Here is a 19,755-nt window from a genome sequence, read left to right on the forward strand (position 1 = left end):
TGCGTACTTCCCAGGATCTTGATCTTGGTTCAACTTTAAGGTGACGTTCAGCGTTAATTAAATTGGTATTTTTGTCATTTAAGACGCACATTTCTCGTTAAAGCGTCCAAAGAAACGTATTATGTTATATTTAAAATGTTAAATTCAGCTTTTAGAGGATTTTTAAAAAGAGAACCAGACATGTTATGCTGATGTGGCACTGAACGTCCCGCCTCCTCTCCCTGTCACGCATTTCCGTCTGACTCCTTTCTTCTTCCGGTACATGTAAACATGGCGCCCCCCATTCCGCTGCTGGCAGGTAATTCCCAGTTAAAGCTGTCTGTTTTGTTACGTCTCTCTCTCTCTTCGTTTGTTTAAGCTATGACGTCAGCAGCTGGTCAGTAAATTAAAGTCAGACTCTGAGGTGAAGCTTTGCTCTCCTCCGTGAACCACAGGTTGACCAGAGCTCGTAAGAAATCCGTTCAGCATCAGTTTAACATCTGTTCGGGTGAAATATTGAAACTCCGGCGGCAGGAGCTTCAGCTCCCCGAGAACAGCAGATCGTGCCGCTTCATTCGGCTTCAATGAAACCATCCTGGTGGTCTTCAGTAAAACAAAGAGGATGATTAAACCGAACCAACATGGTAGCTGTCTGGGCTCTGAAGGTTCAAGTTCCCTGCAAAAAAAAAAAAACCCCACGGAGATCAGCTGGTTCCACTGCTGTCTGGGCCGAACTGTAAAGTTCTCATGTTCAGTTCAGAAAATGTCTTCATTTTGATTTTATCTGATGGTCTTATCTCCCGATAGTCAGAAATCATTTAAATTAGAGACGATCTGAGTAAGAGGAGGCAATGCAGAAAGAGAACCTCGAAAACGGACTTTTATAAACAGTTCTAGGAATTATTTTTGTGAATTAGACAAAATCTGGGGGAAAGCAAGTGCATCTACTGTTCATATGGAATAATGTTAGTTAGGATTTATTTAGTTTTCTGAAATAAACAATGATTAAAGTCACAAGCTCAGACTGGAGTAAGATCTGATCTCCATGGGAATAAACCAGCGTGACAATCCAACTGGTTTTGTTTCCACTCAGAGATCAGTCAAATAAAGCTACTGATGTGTGAACAGACGACACATGTCGATATAAATCAGAAAATCAGAGGTAAACTTATTTCTGACTGGAAAAAAACCACATCTGTGATTAAAGGAGTCTTTTCAAATAACTACTTCTTCTTTCTTTTAACAGTAGTTAGCAAACAGCTTCTAGGTGCATTACCACCTTCTAGAGTTGAATGTGGAGCAGAATGGCCTTCAGTCCTAAATCAGAAAAATCATCCCTGCTTCCCTAAAAAATTGAATCACAAATTTTACTCAAAGTAACATCTGATGGAGACATCAGTGAAGAACCTCCAGAGAGTCGTTGGCTCCACTTCATCATTCCTCTGAGTTCATGTTTAACCATTTAGAGTCTTCTTCACTCTGTAAACGTCCTCACAGATCAGATACCTCATGGTCTCCTGAAGGTGTCGAGATATAAGTTCAAATAAACTGCTTTTCCTACGAGGCCACAGCTCTTCTTCAGAGGTACAATAAAAATCACTGACCTCAGACCCTATATTTCCCTACCAGACCCCCCTCCGCTCCACATCCTTCCCATGAACATCTCACACACAGGATTAGAGATCATGAGCAGCCTGAAGGAGTCCATCCTGCTATGGGAAAAGCTTGTTTTTGTGCCAAAGACACAGGCGCTTCTACAGGGACTGGCTAGCCATAACAGCTGGTCTTGAATGTCCATCTGCTGGGCGGTCCGCCACAATCAAGAATCAGTTCCCAAATAATATCTAAATCAACTATAAATGTGTTCAAAACTTAAATTTCCCGGCATCAGACCGACAGCTCGGACAATCTGGAATATTCCAGGAATCAGAGTGTTTCCTGATATTATTCAGGTTTTTCCTCCTGTAGCTTCACTGTGTTTTTGTTTCAGTGTGCGGATCCGACGGAACGTCTCTGTTGCGTGGACCACCGCAGTGTGAGCTGGACTCCTCCTTCCAGAGGTACCACCCCTCCTTTCCTACTGTAAACGAACAACCTGCAGACTCCTGTGACCGTGTCTGTGTTTCTCAGGGACAGTCGGCCCAGCAGGTGTCTCACCTTCAGCAGAGACGGGACGGTCTTCGGATGGTGCAACGGACACAGGTTAGTTTTTAAGTGATTGTCTCCAAGCAACAAGATGGTGACTCATCAACCATCTGTCCACTGTCCTTCAGTGTCTCCGTGGTGAGATGTGCAGATGGCTCTGCTGTGTCCACCTTGAATCTCCCAAAAACAAATTTGCTGGAGTTTTCTCCGCTCAACAATATCCTGGTTACTTGGCAACCGTACACCAGTAAGAGACGACAAGACATAGAGATTAGAGGAAATGTCCAAGAAGTTATTGAGACAATATCTGTCTGGTCTTTGCAGAGACTCAGGACAGTCCTCAGGGTGAAGCCAACCTGCAGCTGTGGGACTTACCAAGTGGCCGACTGATCAAAGCTCTGTATCAGAAGAAAGCTGAGTCCTGGTTGGTCCAATACACTCTGCACACACTCACTGATTGACTGACTGATCGGGTTTAATGTCTATGATTGTATCCAGGTGTCCCAGCTGGTCTGAAGATGAGAAGATCTGTGTCAGGAGCGTCAACAATGAGCTGCACTTCTATGAGAACAATGATTTCAGTGAGAAACCAATCACTTTATTTTTTATTATTGAATCGTTTTTTATATTCAGGCCTGGTTTAGATTCAAATCTCTTTTAGTAAGACTTGGCAACAAGGCTGTCGATTTTACAACAAATAATAAAATGAAAAACATTTAATAAAGTATAAACTAAGCTAAATATCAGCAAGAGAAGATGAACTTTATGGTGACCACTTCTCAGTTACACACAGCAGGTGGTCTGCAGATAACCTGCTGGAGGTCTGTAGTCATCGGTTGATAGAATCAGCAAGCAGGGGGTCTGCCAACGGTCTGTAGATGGTTTTCAAATGGTCTGTAGTAGAAGAACCTGATAACATGCTGGGGAGGTTCTTCAGCCATCTGAAACACCTCTGTTGAAGCAGAGACTCATCTAAACCACAGAGGACAAGGACTGAAGTTGGCCACCCCTGGTCTATAGGTTAGTCTGCAGATGTCTGTAGGTGGTTCCCAGATCGTCTCTGTAGGTTCTATATAGATGACCACAGCAGATGGTTTTGCTGTTGGTTTGTTGGTGGTCAATAGGTTGTGTGGAGGTTGTCAGTAGATGGCTTGTTGGTGGTTGGTTGTTTGTCTGCAGGTGGTCTGCAGCAGCTGCTCTTGCATGTTGAAGAACCTCAGGAAACTTTTTGTCCTTTTAGTGACATCAGCGTCTCATTTTCTTCTTTAGACTCCATCGCCAACAAGCTGCACATGCAGAAAGTATCTGACTTTGCTTTGTCACCTGGAGCTCAGCCCAGTAAGGTGAGGACATGCAAGCAGGAACATGCATACCCACTGTGCCCCATCTCTTCATCTTCATCCTGTTTGTCCCCTGCAGATTGCCGTCTATGTCCCAGGCAGCAAAGGAGCGCCGTCATTTGTGCGGTTGTATCAGTACCCAGTTCTGGGCGGGGCAAGCGCTGCCCTTGCCAACAAGAGCTTCTTTAAGGCGGACAGAGTCAACATGCAATGGAACCAAAAAGGTGAGATTCCCCAATAAGTCCAGAGCTGGGATCCAGTCCATCCCTAAGGTCAAACTGTGTCTCTTTCCCTCAGCATCTGCTGTCCTGGTAACGGCGAGCACTGAGGTGGATAAAACCGGAGCTTCATATTATGGCGAGCAGACGTTACATTACCTGGCTGCAAACGGAGAGACGGCGCTGGTTCAGCTTGGTAAGAATTCTGCTCAGTCCGGCTGAATAAACGATAATGTTCTGATTCAGAGCACCACCTCCTCTGTCTGACTTTCAAACAGCGAAGAACGGGCCTATCTATGACGTGGCCTGGAGTCCAAACTCCACAGAGTTCTGTGTGGTGTACGGCTTCATGCCAGCCAAAGCCACAGTCTACAACCTGAAGTGTGACCCCGTGTTCGACTTTGGGACCGGTCCCCGAAATGCTGCCTACTACAGGTGAGAGAGCTGGCTGTCCATGGCTCTGCTGGTGTTCTGTTGTTGACCTGGATGAAAACACTGAAACCTCAGAGTCCAGGACAGAAAATCAGGATCCTTCAGATGATCAAATCTGTTATTAGACGCAAACTTACAGCAGTCACTTTAAAAAGCCTTCAGTGTCTGGAAAACAAAACCCTTTCAGTTTTAGTCACTCTGTAAAGTTTGGCAGAATAATTACCCCTCCTGGTCTCAGTCCTCAGGGCCACATCCTTGTACTGGCTGGCTTCGGGAACCTGAGGGGGCAGATGGAGGTTTGGGACATGAAGAAGTATAAACAGGTGAGAGGTGAACACTCAGGACTGAGGCTGTAATGGTGAACCTGAAAGCTGGTTTTAGAGCTAAATGGTTGCCTACAGAGGCAAAGCTGACATTTAAACACAGAAATACCTTCGAGGTTCTTACTTGATTCTGTCGGAGAACCTCCTGAAACAACAGAAGTTCTACATTCACACATTAGACGATTTTAAGCTGACTGATATTTTATAGGTTGCTGCTGCTGCTGTTTCTTCTTCTTTTTTTTGTTTTAATGGTGGTTGACAAGCAACATTTGGTGTGCATTACTGCCACCTGCTGAGATGGAGTGTGAACCAGTACTGAAGCCCCATATCCTACTAAAACGTTTAGTTTTAATAAGAAATGCTCTAACTAAACAATGATCAGACTTTAGACAAAGTAACTCAATTAAGTTGAACTGTATTTATTGATCCAGAAACTTATCTTGAAGAATACGTCTTTCCCTACTATACCTGGTACCAAAACCGTCTCTTGAGAACGGCCACAATCACAAAATCCGGTAGTGTTTATCAATTCCTCTTAAACTTTTATTCAGACCTATATGACCAAATCTAAGCTTAGGTATTATGTCCTTGTCCCTTTTGGTTCTTGATGTCTCCCTCAATTTACCCACTGTTTTTTGGATTGAGTAAAAACATCTCCCTTTCTGTTCTTTATTCCACTCTTCAATGCTTTTTACCCCAGCCTTGCTGTAAGGAACAAACAGTGATCTCAGTTTTGTTTGTAGTCTCTTTAGCAAACCTGTCTGAAAACTCATTACTTTCAACTCCTACGTGAGCCGGAACCCATATTAATTTCACTGACTTCCCTGATCTATTAATTCTAGAAATTGACTGAATAATGTCTGTAATAATATCTAATATTGCCTGGGAATGAGCAGGCTTTATACTAGATATAATACTACTATGGATATTAAACAAATGAACTTTTATTACCACATAAACACACACAAAAGTACTGAAAACTGGTACTGTTTAGTACCGGTATCAATTCCCAGGTTCCGTATTGGTTCAAATGTGAAAGGTACCCATCCCTAAGCACCACTACAGTCTAAGTTGCATCTTATTCCTGCAGAGCATATTTTAAACAGTAACAGTTTTACATTCAAACGAACAGCAGGAGGCGCTGTTACACAAGGAGTTTGAAACAGAAGGATGGATGAATCCAAGAAGAAGTGTCTCTCTGTGATGGGAGATCCATTTTTCTCCATTTTTTAATTTAACAGAATTTTAATGACACTGAAAAGCAATATTTGTATGTGCACTAAATAGAAATCAACTATTTGAAAATAAATTCTGTTCATTTTGTTGACTCTGTAGAGATAACATATTTCCTTCATGTGTAAAAATATAAATGTCTACTTTTCTCCAGACATTAAACTCTTTCGCTTGTTCACTGTAACGTGTGAATTCCTAGTAAACAGCCAGGCTTAATGCATCATTTCTGTTACAGTTTTATAGAGCTACATGTTTTGTTTTTAGATTGTTGGCGCATGTTAGCAGCTAGCTGTTATCTGTTAGTTCATGTTAGTATCTACATATTTCTTGTCAGCTCATTGTAATTACTGTTAGGATCTTTAGCATAGCCTTTAGCTTACTTTCACCTGTGAACCCTTGTTAGCAGCCTATCTGCACTTGTCAATATTAGCATAGGCTAGTAGCTTTGTTTGGACTGTTACCTACTGTTGGCTCCTGTTACCATAATATTTTCACCTGTTTGCTCTTGCTAACAGTTATGATGCATCTCTTATTTTATGGTAGAAATTGTTAGCTGTTACCACCTTATTTTTATGTTGGCCCATGTTAGCAGCGTTTTGCACCTAAGTTGTATGTGTTAGCTTATGTTGGTTGTTGTAAAAGCTTATTCCTTACCTATTAAATCATGTTGGCAGTTTATTTCTACCTTTAGTTCCAGATAGCAGATGAAATTTTATTTTCTCATGTTAAAAGCTAATTTTTTATCTGTTAGCTCATCCAGTTAGCAGTTGACCTTCATCTGTTTCTGGCAGATTATACCTATTAGCACATGAGAGCGCCTGGTAGTAAGTACGTTTTATTTGTACCTGCTAGCAGGTGTTAGCTCCTGGTTGCAGCTGAGATGTACCTGTTGGCAGAACATTTAATTTGTTACCTCATTAAAGCTCCTAACTGCTGATACTTTTACCTGTCAGCATGTGTTAGCTTCTGGTAGCTGTTTAATTTTGTCTGTTTGATTTACCTGTTAGCAGGCAGCTGTTAGCTGATGTTAGATAAGATAAATACTGAGTCTTGAGCTTATATAAATGAACAGATTTTGTTGGTGCTGAATGAAGGTTAAAGCTCAGTCATGAAATCAAACAGGTGTGTTCTGAATTGTCAGCATACCTGTTGATGGCTTTCCCTCTGTAGCAGTTGAAGGTCCTTTGCCTTATTCATTGTCTGTAATGTTCATTCTTCATTGTGATGACTATTATCTGGTCTCTCTCAGGTGTCCAAACCCCAGGCTCCAGACGCCACATATTTCTCCTGGTGTCCTGATGGCGAGCACATTGTCACGGCAACCTGCTCGCCTCGGTTGCGGGTCAGTAACGGATACAAGATCTGGCACTACACAGGCACGGTGCTGCACAACCAAGATGCTGCTGCCGGCTCGGAGCTGTGGAAAGTCCACTGGCAGCCCTTCCCAGAGTGTTCCTTTCCCGAGCGCCCCATCAAGTACCAGGCAGCGCCCAGTGAGCTGGGGACCACTGAGGCTGCACCCATACAGGCTTACCGCCCACCTGCGCTGAGACACCTCCCAGCTACTCCCAGCTCCAAACTGGTAAGGAAGCAACAGGAAGCTAATCCACTCCATTATTATTAACTAATAATAAATGTGCCTGAAACTAAATATCCGACATTTGTAACTTCTGACTAACCAGTAAAGCTACACCACCTGCTGATTTAAAGTGGTACTGCATGTTTAGACATAGTGGGAAGCCCCACTTTGAGTGTGTGTGTGTGTCTTCTATCAGCATGAGGATGAGCCTCCTCAGGACCTCCGATCTGGACTCTCAGGGGAGAAGAGTCTCTCCAAGTCTGCTTTGAAGAATCAGAGAAAACGAGAAGCTAAGAAAGCAGCCAAACAGGTGAACACACTCTGGATCCTTTCTGCTGAGGAATAATTCACTGGTAGGATTTAAATCCTGTAAACACTGAGCTCATTAAACAGCAGCTTCAACTGTTATGGTTTGATTTGATCTCAGTTCATATTTAGAACAAAAATCAGACATGAATGAGTTACTGAAGGTTAGCCAGCTGATGCTTCGTCCTGCAGACCTGCTGTTCCAACTCTCTGATGAACGTAATGATGTTCTGTGTGAGAACTTGTTGAATTCCTCTGCAGGAGGCCAAATCCGACCCTGAACCTGCATGTCTTCCCGCCCCTGTAAGCAACAGCCAATCAGAGGCATGTAGTGGGGATGCAGAGACAGACAAAAAGATCAAGAACTTAAAGAAGGTGAGAACAAATGAAACCAGGGGAATCTGTCATGAATTCACCATTAGCTACCTGAAAATCCAACATAGATCAACTGTTCTTTTATGGCCTCAGGAATTCAGAGCCTACTTTAATACTCATCTAAGGTTTGACAGAGCTAGTACCTGGTACCTTAAGTTAAAGCCTTTTCCTGTTTGCCTTTTATGTAGTAAGAACCTTTAAGGCTGCTAGAAATCCAGAATTCTGCAGAACCTCAATTGATTCTCCGTTTAAAAAGGTTAACTAAGGATGGCTAAGATCCTGCCGGCTCTGCGGTGGAGGCCATCGTGTAATCATGTAAGCGGCTGAGTCACTGATGCTTTGGTGATTCCCACCTTTTCTGCGGGTAGGGGGGGACTGCTTTATACAAACAGTTGTTGTTTGAAAGCAAAGTGAATGTTTTGTCTTTGTCTCAAAAAAAGTCTCAAAAGGCTGCACAACATGTAGAGGAGAGAGGGATGGTTGGGGCAAATCAAAGAAACCAACAAAATGAAACTGACAGCTGTTCTAAATGAACAGAAAGAAAAAACCCTGATGTCATTATCTATCAAAGCAGGTTCACCAAAAACATCGCATGGGTGGCTCTACCCTACTTAGCTAACAGAAAGAAAGTCCTCCAACTCTCTCCACAAACCTCTAAGCAAAAGTAAATGCTTCATAACAGCAACACATGTGAGCCGACCAGTCACCACCAAGGAGGAGGGGCCTAGCCCTGCAGGTGAACTTCCTTTATAGGTCAGTCCTGATTCCTGGTTGGTCCTTTCAAATCTTATCGCTACCAAAAGTCATAACTCTGCTCATGACCAAACTGAACATTTGTTTGGGTGTTTGCAGCTCTGTGGGAGGAGCAGTGAACTAAAAACCGCTCGTTGAACCAGGACTGGATAAGGACAGAGGATTCTGATAGAGTGTTTGATGATGGGAGGGGCCAGTGTGGCTCTGCTCTGTGATTGGTCAGAGTCTCATTGGTATGTGTGTGTGTTTTAGAAACTGAAGGCCATTGAGGAGCTGAAGGAGCAGCAGACGTCTGGGAAAGTTCTGCAGAAGAACCAGGTGATGGATCTCAAAACATAGACTTCATCTGCAAACAGTCTAACAGCAGGATACATAAAGCTCAGACAGGAGCAGATGAAGTGTGGTGGAGGGACGTATTCAGATTTGAAACTGTCTGCTAAACACTGAAACATTGGATTTAAATACTAGGGGTTAAAAAAAGCTCCTCCCTCTAAGAGTAAACAATGAAGTCAGTTTGATCTGTCTGTCTGCTGCAGCTTGAGAAGATCCAGAAAGAGGAGCAGCTGCTGAAGGAGCTGCAGGAGCTGCAGGAGCTGCAGATCAAATAGTAGGAGGCCATGTGCCCTTCCCATCATGCTTCACCCTGACACATCCAGGAACGGTGGTGTTTTCGTCTGATTGGACAGAATCGGTAGACTTCACGCTGACTGGATTGGAGGCGGCGTTTTATTTTTCAGGTTTGCTGTTTGGCTGAGCATTCAGTTATAGCTTTCGTCAGAGGCATTCTGGGAAATGTAGGCAGCAGCAGGAAGGCTGGTCACAGATCAGTTTGAAGGTTGGAGTGTCTATTGTAGTGCAACAGCTGTTTTGAAAGAGATCTGCTGCCTCAGCTGTATAGTGTTCCTTTCACAATAAAAGCCTCTAATGAAGCACAGTGTCTTATTTCTGGATTCATGATTCCTGATTCTGGTTAGGACCTGGTTTTGGGTCCAGCTCCAGGACCTTCTCACTGGAAGGATGCTGTTTATGTCTGTGGATCATAGTTAGTGTGATCATCACCAGAACAGTTGGGAGTTTGGGACGTTTTCCAGCTATGACCTGTTTGTGAACACGTTACCCACGGGTCAGTTTATACATCATTTATCCTTCAGAAATCATTTGTTTTCTGTGAGCTGAATAAAACCCAGTTCAGGTGGATCTGAACCCGGCAGATCTGACTAGATCACTGAATGGCGGGACTGATTGTTAAGGAGGAGTCACATCAGCGGCAGAGTATCATCAGACAACTGGATTTTCTGGGTGAGGTGTTATTACCTGTCCTGATTCTAACTGCTGCTGGTACACCAGAAACTCCGCTTGAGACCCAGTTCCCTTTTTTTTTTTTTAGCTTCACCTGCCAGAATGAATTTTAGGTACTAAAACTGTACTATTGAAAATGGTTACTGGCCTCTGATTGGTTCGGCGTGCTGCCAGTTCAGTGCTCTGTGCTCCTATTGGTTGTCTTCAGTCTGTGGCTGAGCACAGAGGTGGTAATGGAGCTTTTTGGGTACAAAGATAAAATATTTGTATAAACAGTAAATGAAAACAATGTGGAGAACATCATGATTTCCAGGCTGAGCATTTTTTCATTTAGATTTATATGCGTAGTCAGCGGTCAGTGACGTCATTAACGCCGATCGCTCTGATTGGTCGTGTTTAAACACCTCCCACGAACAGACGCGCTTCTCTCAAACCTACTCCCCGGATCCTCCCCCGGCTGACGGTAACGGGGTGGACCCTCCGTGTTTTCTCGAGAGTCTCATGCCTGCCTCCACCACGAGGTTCCGGTACCGGGAGCTGTAGCTCAGAAGGAAGACTTGACGGCAGTGTACAGCTGGCGCAGTTTACGGCAGGTCGTGCAGCACAGGAAACACATGCAGGTAAGGAAACAGAGCTGGTTAGTGACTGGTTAACTGGTTGTAACATCCTCAGTTCGACCAGAACCTGGAACAGACCAGCGCTGTCTTGCTAAAGACAGTTCCAAGATTCTGGTTCCGGATTATCTGTCAGTAACAATGAAGGTGGACATAGATCTGACCAGTGTTTGTTTCACCTCCGAGCCAGTTCTTCTGATGACTAGAACCAGAAGGAACCGAGGCCGTTTGGAGTAACTTGATTGGTCCAAACCCCTGACAGTCTTATTTCCGGAAGCAGAAAAGGAAGTACCGGTGGGACCAGAATGATGTTCTGAAACTGACCATGACCTTAAATCCACAGCCTGCAGACTTAAAACTGCATTGGTCTTTAAGCCCATGAAAAAGAGGTCAGAGGTCATTTGACCTGCAGACACCTGCTTACTAAGAATCTGTGAACCAGGACCAGAAGTCAGCTCTGGAACCAACGTCCTGAAAACCTGAAACGGGCAGAAACTGTTGGCTCCTTCAAATCAGGTCTGAGGACAATAATGTTTAATAAAGGCCAAAGGTCATTTGGTCAATTTTATTCTTGTTTTTGTTACTTATCTACTTTAAATATTTATTTTTATGTGAGACTTAAAGTTTACTGTAATTATTTTAACGTGATTCTTCTCTACAAGAATCACTTGAATGGTTTTCTTAGTCTGTCCTGTTATTTTTCTTTAAATTGCCGTGTGTATGAATGGTATTTTACAACTAAATTTAAACAGGGTTGGTAGTTGGAAAACTATATTCCCAACAGTGGAATATGGAGATGAAATACAAACTGAATAGTTCAGTAAATGTTTATTAAGTGGGAAGAACAAGTATTTAATACGCTGCTGATTCTGCAGGTTTTCCCACCTCCAAAGCTTGTAGAAGTCTTTCATTTTTATCATAGGTACCCTTCAACTGTGAGTGATGGAATCTAAAACAAAAATCCAGAAAATGTATTAGGAGATCTTACCCAACAACCTTCTTCCCTCAATAAGGGCATTGAAGATGGGCCATGGCTGGGTCTTCCAGCATGACAACGACCTGAAGCACAGAGCCAGAACAACGAAGGAGTGGCTCCGTAAGAAGCATCTCAGGGTCCTGGAGGGACCTAGTTAGTCTTCAGATCTGAACCCAATCGAGAATCTTTCGAGGGAGCTGAAAGTCCGTATTGCTCAGCGACAGTCCCTAAACTTGAAGGATCTGGAGAAGATCTGTATGGAGGACTGGTCCAAAATCCCTGCTGCAGTGAGTGCAAACCTGGTCAAGAACTACAGAAAACATCTGATTTCTGGAATTGCAAACAAAGGTTTCTGTATCAAATATTAAGTTTTATTTTTCTGATGTATCAAATACTGATGTCATGCAATAAAATGCTGATTAATTACTTAGAAATCATACAATGTGATTTTCTGGATTTTTGTTTTAGATTCCATCACTCACAGTTAAAGAGAAGCTATGATAAAAATGAAAGACTTCTACAAGCTTTGGTGGTGGGAAAACCTGCAGAATCAGCAGCGTATTAAATACTTGTTCTCCCCACTGTGTTCAGGCAGTGGTGCAGAATTTAAGCATTAAATAAAGAAACTTTTCAAATCAGACTGCAGAACAATCATTTCCACATCCTAAAGACCATTCTGTGATATAGTCATGAGACAAAAATCTGTTGGGACCATACAGCCATGGATTTCAACACCAAAACTCCGGTACATACTTTTCTGGAACTTTTCAAAATAAAGTGCATTAACCTTCTTCCGGCACAGCCAGAAAAGGGGATAACTGCGGACTTCCTGTGGCGCCATTATCCAAATAAAAGCCCCCACCTTTCCACAAATCTTTCTCTTCCACACGGCCTTCCAGAGGGACCGGATAGGAGGGGAAACACTGAGGTCTTTTGCTGGCAAAAAGGCATAAATTCAACTGGATCCAAGGACCGATCATATGCAAAAGTTAAGTAGAATGAAATACTGTCTGTGTATCCGGTATTTTCATTCATGAACGGAGAAATTAAGGTGTAAGAGTTGCTTACATTTTCTATTCGAGGCCCCACAGAAGCAAAACTGTTCGAGAGAAGCCCCGAAGACGGCAGAGACCGCAGCGGACAACGTTCGTTCTTCATCCACAGCTGGAGGTTAGCGGGAAGTTAACCTTTTGTTCACAGAACAAACACCTTCTGATCGGAAGAAACTGAGGAAGTTAGCGGGAAGCTAACTCTTTGTTGACGACGGATATCTTCTTCAAACTTCGCCCTTTTACAACCTCAACAGGTTCAGAGTTTGGGTTTTGGGCAGATTAACAGATTGGTTTAGGATGAAATGATCTAAACGTTTTCATGTTATGAAGTTTGTTTTGTGGAACTCGGCTATCTTGGTGCTAGCATGCTACCTGTAGCACCCAGGCCGGTTCGGGTTCTTTGTATGTTTTAAAGCTAAGATAAACTTTATTTAAAGGGTGGTTTTAACCAGAACATTGCTCATAACGCGCCGTCAGCGCTTATTCATTTTAACCCTTTTATTAACCTGGTATTTTAAAGGTATGTGTTGATTCTGGCGCTAAGCTATCTCTAGCTTAGCACTTTAGCTAGCTTCTTTGTTAGCCAACGGCCAGCCGGTAAGAACACGTGTGCTAGCATTAAGGCTAGTCAACAGAAAGGTTGTTAGTTTTCAATCTAGTAAATAATGTGTCCCTAACATTATTTTACTAGATTTGATAACTAAGTAAACACCATTAAGCCCCATTTCTCCAGAAAGATTTGGTTCTTTTCCAAAATACTCCCTTAATAATATTTCTTTAAATATTATTTCTATAAATAAAGGCAGCTAATTAGACACCGTTGAGAATTAGTCATCCAGAAGGTTGGTTTTATTCAGCAGATCATTCTTTAAAATATTATTTTATTAAAATAATATTTAATCTGATCTTACATTGTGAATGGTTGTCTAAACGTTGCTGATTATTTTCTAAGTTGGTTCCAAGACTAACTTAACTTCATTTCCAGATTCTTCAAGATAATCCTTGGTTCTCAAACATAAACATTGCATGGTAATGTTGCATCACTCTTTTGGTCATAATTATCAATCATCTTTAACCAACTTGTTTATATTGTACATAGTCCATTAGTCTTCATTATTCTTTAATTCTGCTTGGTCGTTTAGTTGGATTGTTTTAGCAAAGTAAAGAGTTTGTTGATTAAAATATGTTTGACTTTAAGTTGACTTATTTTTGTTCATAAATTCTTGTATTTTAAAAAATTGTGTGAATTTATTCCATATATGTGCAGAGTTTATGCTGTTCAATAATGTCAGAGCTCGTCTCACACCTTTCTATTTTGTCCTAAAACCATCACCTTACTGGGCTGGTATTCACAGGACAACCCTTAACAGACCCAAATATTATTTGGTAAAATATTAATATTAAATAATATTCTCAGATTCATATTTACAATAAATCTCAACAGGAGATCTGGTCCATTTGGAAAGTATTCCATCCCAAATGATGTTTACTATCCTGGAATGTTGGTTTCTCCCTTTAGAGCAGAAATGGGGGCATTCAAATTGGACAGGAACTATGTAATCATCCAACCACCTAAAGCATTTCCTTTATGTCATGGTAATCTCTGATTAAGTTCTCCCATAACTGTGCAGCACATTATCATCATATTTGCAATTTTACACTGACGAAAACGTTGGTGCTAAAGAGCAGCAGTCCTAAAACTGATCCCTGTGCCACTTCCACAGATCTTTAAAATGCTAAGAGTATGTTGTTATCCCTCACACACAGTTCTGTCACTCAGGGAAGATTTTATTTTTCCTTTTGCATGAAATGTTCATAGTTTTCTAGTTTGTTAAATAATTTGATTTCTCAGCTCAGGAAAACTTGCATCTTGCAGAAATGGGTCTTTGGATTGTAGAAGTTGCAGACCCTTGGTTTAGATGATTGGGAATATTTTATCTTTATTCTTATTGGACAGGAATGTGTCTCAGAGTAAAACGTGCTAATAGAAATCTGCAGACCTCTCCTCCACGTGTGATGGCAGCTGAAGAGTTCCTCAGTGGATCAGTCATGGTTTTAGATGCATTACTGTAAGCTCACACCGAGGAGGAGGGGTCAACTTCATAATCTGAGATCCTCCAATCAGAGGCTTAGTTTAATTCTGGTGTCAGAGGTTGTCCCTCTTTGGTTGGTTTTAAATAAGTGTCTCTTTCTGTCAGAGATTGTCCTGATGGAGGCGCCGCCCTGCAGTCAGGTGGAGGAGCTGCAGCAAGAACAGGAACATGGCTCCTCCCTCGTTGTCGGGCTCAGTCTCTGTGACTCCGCCCCCCTCCTGTGGCGGTTCCAGGACCTGAAGACTGTGAGGTCCAACAGCTTGGTGGGGGCACTTCTCGGCTCACTTCCCAGAACCCCTAGACAGAATATCCGACTGGGCCGTCCGCTCCTGCTAATGCCGGAGGAAGAGAGAGTGCTGAGGGAACACCACGGCGCCGCTGCTCTGTCCGCTTGGAACCAGGTCAGGAACAGGGTGGGTCAGAACTTGTGGTTACCAAACATCCAGGTCCTTCTCAAAATATTAGCATATTGTGATAAAGTTAATTATTTTCCATAATGTAATGATTAAAATTTAACATTCATATATTTTAGATTCATTGCACACTAACTGAAATATTTCAGGTCTTTTATTGTCTTAATACGGATGATTTTGGCATACAGCTCATGAAAACCCAAAATTCCTATCTCACAAAATTAGCATATCATTAAAAGGGTCTCTAAACGAGCTATGAACCTAATCATCTGAATCAACGAGTTAACTCTAAACACCTGCAAAAGATTCCTGAGGCCTTTAAAACTCCCAGCCTGGTTCATCACTCAAAACCCCAATCATGGGTAAGACTGCCGACCTGACTGCTGTCCAGAAGGCCACTATTGACACCCTCAAGCAAGAGGGTAAGACACAGAAAGAAATTTCTGAACGAATAGGCTGTTCCCAGAGTGCTGTATCAAGGCACCTCAGTGGGAAGTCTGTGGGAAGGAAAAGGTGTGGCAGAAAACGCTGCACAACGAGAAGAGGTGACCGGACCCTGAGGAAGATTGTGGAGAAGGGCCGATTCCAGACCTTGGGGGACCTGCGGAAGCAGTGGACTGAGTCTGGAGTAGAAACATCCAGAACCACCGTGCACAGGCGTGTGCAGGAAATGGGCTACAGGTGCCGCATTCCCCAGACCTGGGCTACAGAGAAGCAGCACTGGACTGTTGCTCAGTGGTCCAAAGTACTTTTTTTGGATGAAAGCAAATTCTGCATGTCATTCGGAAATCAAGGTGCCAGAGTTTGGAGGAAGACTGGGGAGAAGGAAATGCCAAAATGTCAGAAGTCCAGTGTCAAGTACCCACAGTCAGTGATGGTCTGGGGTGCCGTGTCAGCTGCTGGTGTTGGTCCACTGTGTTTTATCAAGGGCAGGGTCAATGCAGCTAGCTATCAGGAGATTTTGGAGCACTTCATGCTTCCATCTGCTGAAAAGCTTTATGGAGATGAAGATTTCATTTTTCAGCACGACCTGGCACCTGCTCACAGTGCCAAAACCACTGGTAAATGGTTTACTGACCATGGTATCACTGTGCTCAATTGGCCTGCCAACTCTCCTGACCTGAACCCCATAGAGAATCTGTGGGATATTGTGAAGAGAACGTTGAGAGACTCAAGACCCAACACTCTGGATGAGCTAAAGGCCGCTATCGAAGCATCCTGGGCCTCCATAAGACCTCAGCAGTGCCACAGGCTGATTGCCTCCATGCCACGCCGCATTGAAGCAGTCATTTCTGCAAAAGGATTCCCGACCAAGTATTGAGTGCATAACTGTACATGATTATTTGAAGGTTGACGTTTTTTGTATTAAAAACACTTTTCTTTTATTGGTCGGATGAAATATGCTAATTTTGTGAGATAGGAATTTTGGGTTTTCATGAGCTGTATGCCAAAATCATCCGTATTAAGACAATAAAAGACCTGAAATATTTTAGTTAGTGTGCAATGAATCTAAAATATATGAATGTTAAATTTTCATCATGACATTATGGAAAATAATGAACTTTATCACAATATGCTAATATTTTGAGAAGGACCTGTAACTGGGTCAGATTGCACACTGGGTCAGGACCAGGTAAAAAAAAAAGGGGGTCTTTGCACCAGGTCACACAAAAGACCAACTCAAGAGTTGGGCCAGTAAACAGACCTGGTCAGAATCTGGCTGACTTGACAATCAGGTTAGAACCAAGTAACGTCATACTTCGGGTCAGAACACAGATCTGATCAGAATCAGGTTAAACAGGTTAAAGCTGGGTCAGGTAGACAACTGAGCATAACCAGGGGAGATAACATTGGATCAGGTAGCTCTAAGCTGTCAGAACCAGATGGTATTGACCTCTGATTCAAAACCTTGTCTGAGGGCGGAGCTTCAACTGCAGTAAATGAAAGGGCGGGGCTTCAGAAGTAGGTAATAAAGGTGGATTTGTTTCTTCGTTGGTGCTAGGATGCAGTGGGTGGGGCTTTAGCTGCAGGTGGGTAATGAAGGTGCGTTTGTTTTATATTTGTTGTCAGGATGCAGCGGGTGCAGCAGAGCTCCGGCAGCGGTATGAGGAGGAGCAGCAGAGAAGCTTGGAGGAGCAGAGCATTCTCGCTCTGGAGGACAGGAAGTTGGCGCTGCTCCGAGCCATGACATCATCATCAGGTAAGTGTGTTACTACGGTGAAGGTTCTTTACTCCTGTAGTCCAATCCTACAGTTCTGGTTGTGATCCACAGGCTCCGAGTCTGGAGCAGGCTCAGATGAGGCCCTGCAGTGCCGTCTGCTGGCCCTCGAGCAGAACTTTTCCTTCCCTCGCTCAGCGCTGGCGGTGCAGCTGAGTACGGCGAGGGCGGGGCTTAGCCACTGTCAAGAAGCCTGCGCTTTCCTGGAGGCAGACCGGCCTATCAGAGAGCAGGACAGTCCCCGTCGTGACGCCAGGTACCAGGTGTTCAGAGACCTGTGGGGGCGGGGTTTCTTCCTGACGTCTGCAGGGAAGTTTGGAGGAGACTTTCTGGTGTATCCAGGTGAGGCTGAAGATCTGACCTCTTCTGTTTGTCCCGTCTGAGCTGTCGTCCTTCAGCTAACTCCTCCTCCTCCTCAGGTGACCCGCTGCGTTTCCATGCCCACTTCATTGCCGTCTGTCTGACTCTAGATGAGTCCATCTGCATGCTGGACGTCCTCTCTGTGGCCCGGCTAGGCTCCAACGTGAAGAAGACAGTCCTGCTGTGCTCACCGGCGCCAGACGGCTCGGTCCACTACACGTCGTTGCAGTGGAGCGGGATGATGTAACGGTGGAACCGGACCACTTTCTGCTGAATTCAGGACATCAGGAAATGACAAGGCCTTGAGAGAGGTCTGTGGACATTCTGACCCTGTTTTCAACACAAACTTTTAGAACTGATCGGAACAAGTCAGAAACCAGCTCTGAACCAGAACTGGACCAGCATTAGTACTGAACCAGGCCAATGGTCTGGCGGACCTGCTGAACTGACCTAGAAGGTAAAACCAGAGTTCCTGTCAGGCTCCAGCTGCAACAACAGGATCTGGTCACAAGTTGCTGACAGGAGACCCATTTAGGCCCCATTGGGCCCTTAGCAGTGGTCTGAGGCCCGTTAACTCTGCTGATGTGGACTTGATTTGGGTTTATACTGATGTCGTTTTTCTTTTTGTGTTCTAAGTTTTCTCATCTCTGTTCAAAGTCCCCCAAGGCCCTGGGTTCTTTGGGCCCGCAAGAGATTCTCCTTGGGTCCTGGAGCCTTTTGGCCCACTAGGTTAGTACCTAAATGGTACAGCTGACTCTCAGGGGCCATGGGCCTTATGAGGCTTGGGACTCTTTGGTGTCTGTGAACGAGCTTTTCGGCCCCCAACACTTGGGGCATCCTGGTCTCTGGGTTTCTGACACGTTAGGTCCATGAGCTTCCTTTAGTCCTGGAGCCCTTTGGACCCTTAGTTTTGAGCTTCTGGACCCATAGCTGCTCCATCAGTAGTTGGTATGAAGGGTGTTCTTCATCAGGTTTCAGGTTTATGGTTCCTTCATGAGCAGAAATAGTTCTTTTGGTCCCAGAACCTTTAAATTGAAAACGGTGGATGAAGAAGTAATAACCTGAATGTGGACTGATCAGTAACCCTAATTTGGAACATTTATCTTCCGGTTTACCGTTTATTAAGATGAACAAACTCTTAATGTTTGGAGAAAAAGGTTTTCTGTTGTGATTGAAGCAGAAAACTTTCAGATGATTAAAAGATCGTCATGGAAATTTGAGCTTTTTGTTAAAGGAGAATCTGATTTATTGTGAACATAGATAAAAACTGTTGCTCAGATTAAAGCATCATGTTCTAGAATTGTGCCGCTCAAGGTGGCAGCAGGTTGGAGTCGCTCTGTTACTTTTGATTCTGATTTATTCTTTTTTTGGGAATGTTACGACCCCACTCGGTCTAGGGGTAGGGGGAAGTAAACATTCAAACCAGGTGTTGTTGGTTTTATGAAAGAAAGAGTAATTTATTTCTTTTTAGTTCAGTTTCCGTTATTTTTAACAAAACAAACAAAAGGAGGATACTTAACAAAGTACAAACTGTATGAAAATAAAGAAATAAGGGGTAAAACCCAAAATACACAATGCCTATAAATTTAACAAAATACACAACCATCAGTAATTTAACTAAAAATAATCCCCCAAACGGAGGGACAAACTAATTCAACAGTTTCCTAAATCAAAAACGTCCCTGCTAACAACAAGCAAACAAACAAATCAAGACAAAACCCAATCAACTTTAAAGAGACTCCTTTGAGCCAAGATGAAGTCATCAAGCATGTAAGCATACAAAAATAACCAAGCTTCAAAATTTCACAACACCAAAGTCAGAAGTGGCGAGCTGTTCTGTCCAAATACCAGCTGCCTTTAGTGGCAGGTGCAGAGAGTTTATATAATGTAGTCCCTTCTTGATTGGCGGCGAATTCAGAAGAACCAGGAAATGAATAGTCCAACATGAACTCCCGGAGACGTCCAGCAGGAGGAGTGCGGAGCGCGCAGGGAGATCCGAGTCCGTCAGGAGCAGCGAAGAAGAAATCCGATCCCATCAGAAACAGCG

General features: G+C 43.3%; 2 protein-coding genes across 7 annotated transcripts; both read left to right on the top strand.

The window, feature by feature from the left end:
- The first annotated feature begins 209 nt into the window (after window positions 1-209).
- On the top strand, window positions 210-9,612 carry eif2a (eukaryotic translation initiation factor 2A). Its single transcript, XM_047390574.1, has 16 exons — window positions 210-298; window positions 1,970-2,039; window positions 2,110-2,181; window positions 2,253-2,371; window positions 2,449-2,548; window positions 2,623-2,705; window positions 3,394-3,467; window positions 3,544-3,688; window positions 3,762-3,878; window positions 3,961-4,117; window positions 4,353-4,437; window positions 6,920-7,252; window positions 7,446-7,559; window positions 7,817-7,930; window positions 8,936-9,001; window positions 9,220-9,612. Exons 1-16 carry the CDS (start codon window positions 271-273, stop codon window positions 9,289-9,291), a joined length of 1,749 nt encoding a protein of 582 aa, XP_047246530.1. The 5' UTR covers window positions 210-270; the 3' UTR covers window positions 9,292-9,612.
- A 790-nt stretch (window positions 9,613-10,402) lies between these two features.
- On the top strand, window positions 10,403-19,008 carry tsen34 (TSEN34 tRNA splicing endonuclease subunit). Of its 6 annotated transcripts, XM_047390681.1 has the most exons (6): window positions 10,426-10,602; window positions 10,787-11,112; window positions 14,823-15,130; window positions 17,201-17,330; window positions 17,403-17,690; window positions 17,768-19,008. In XM_047390681.1, exons 3-6 carry the CDS (start codon window positions 14,834-14,836, stop codon window positions 17,953-17,955), a joined length of 903 nt encoding a protein of 300 aa, XP_047246637.1. In that variant the 5' UTR covers window positions 10,426-10,602; window positions 10,787-11,112; window positions 14,823-14,833; the 3' UTR covers window positions 17,956-19,008. The 6 variants fall into 6 exon arrangements, with proteins under 6 accessions (XP_047246641.1, XP_047246637.1, XP_047246640.1 ...); XM_047390685.1 differs by lacking the exon at window positions 10,787-11,112 and having other exon boundaries at window positions 10,403-10,602; XM_047390684.1 differs by lacking the exon at window positions 10,787-11,112 and having other exon boundaries at window positions 10,428-10,602; window positions 14,823-15,118.
- Window positions 19,009-19,755: the final 747 nt, after the last annotated feature.

The sequence above is a fragment of the Girardinichthys multiradiatus genome, chromosome 18, assembly GCF_021462225.1.
Source record: "Girardinichthys multiradiatus isolate DD_20200921_A chromosome 18, DD_fGirMul_XY1, whole genome shotgun sequence".
Taxonomy (NCBI): Eukaryota; Metazoa; Chordata; class Actinopteri; order Cyprinodontiformes; family Goodeidae; genus Girardinichthys; species Girardinichthys multiradiatus.

Coding starts and splice junctions, on each gene's coding strand:
- eif2a (XM_047390574.1), top strand. CDS start 271: ATGGCGCCCCCCATTCCGCTGCTGGCAG. Junction 2,040..2,109: donor CTGGACTCCTCCTTCCAGAG/GTACCACCCCTC, acceptor TGTGTTTCTCAG/GGACAGTCGGCCCAGCAGGT. Junction 3,879..3,960: donor GACGGCGCTGGTTCAGCTTG/GTAAGAATTCTG, acceptor ACTTTCAAACAG/CGAAGAACGGGCCTATCTAT.
- tsen34 (XM_047390685.1), top strand. CDS start 14,834: ATGGAGGCGCCGCCCTGCAGTCAGGTGGAGGAGCTGCAGCAAGAACAG. Junction 15,131..17,200: donor GGAACCAGGTCAGGAACAGG/GTGGGTCAGAAC, acceptor ATTTGTTGTCAG/GATGCAGCGGGTGCAGCAGA. Junction 17,691..17,767: donor AGACTTTCTGGTGTATCCAG/GTGAGGCTGAAG, acceptor CCTCCTCCTCAG/GTGACCCGCTGCGTTTCCAT.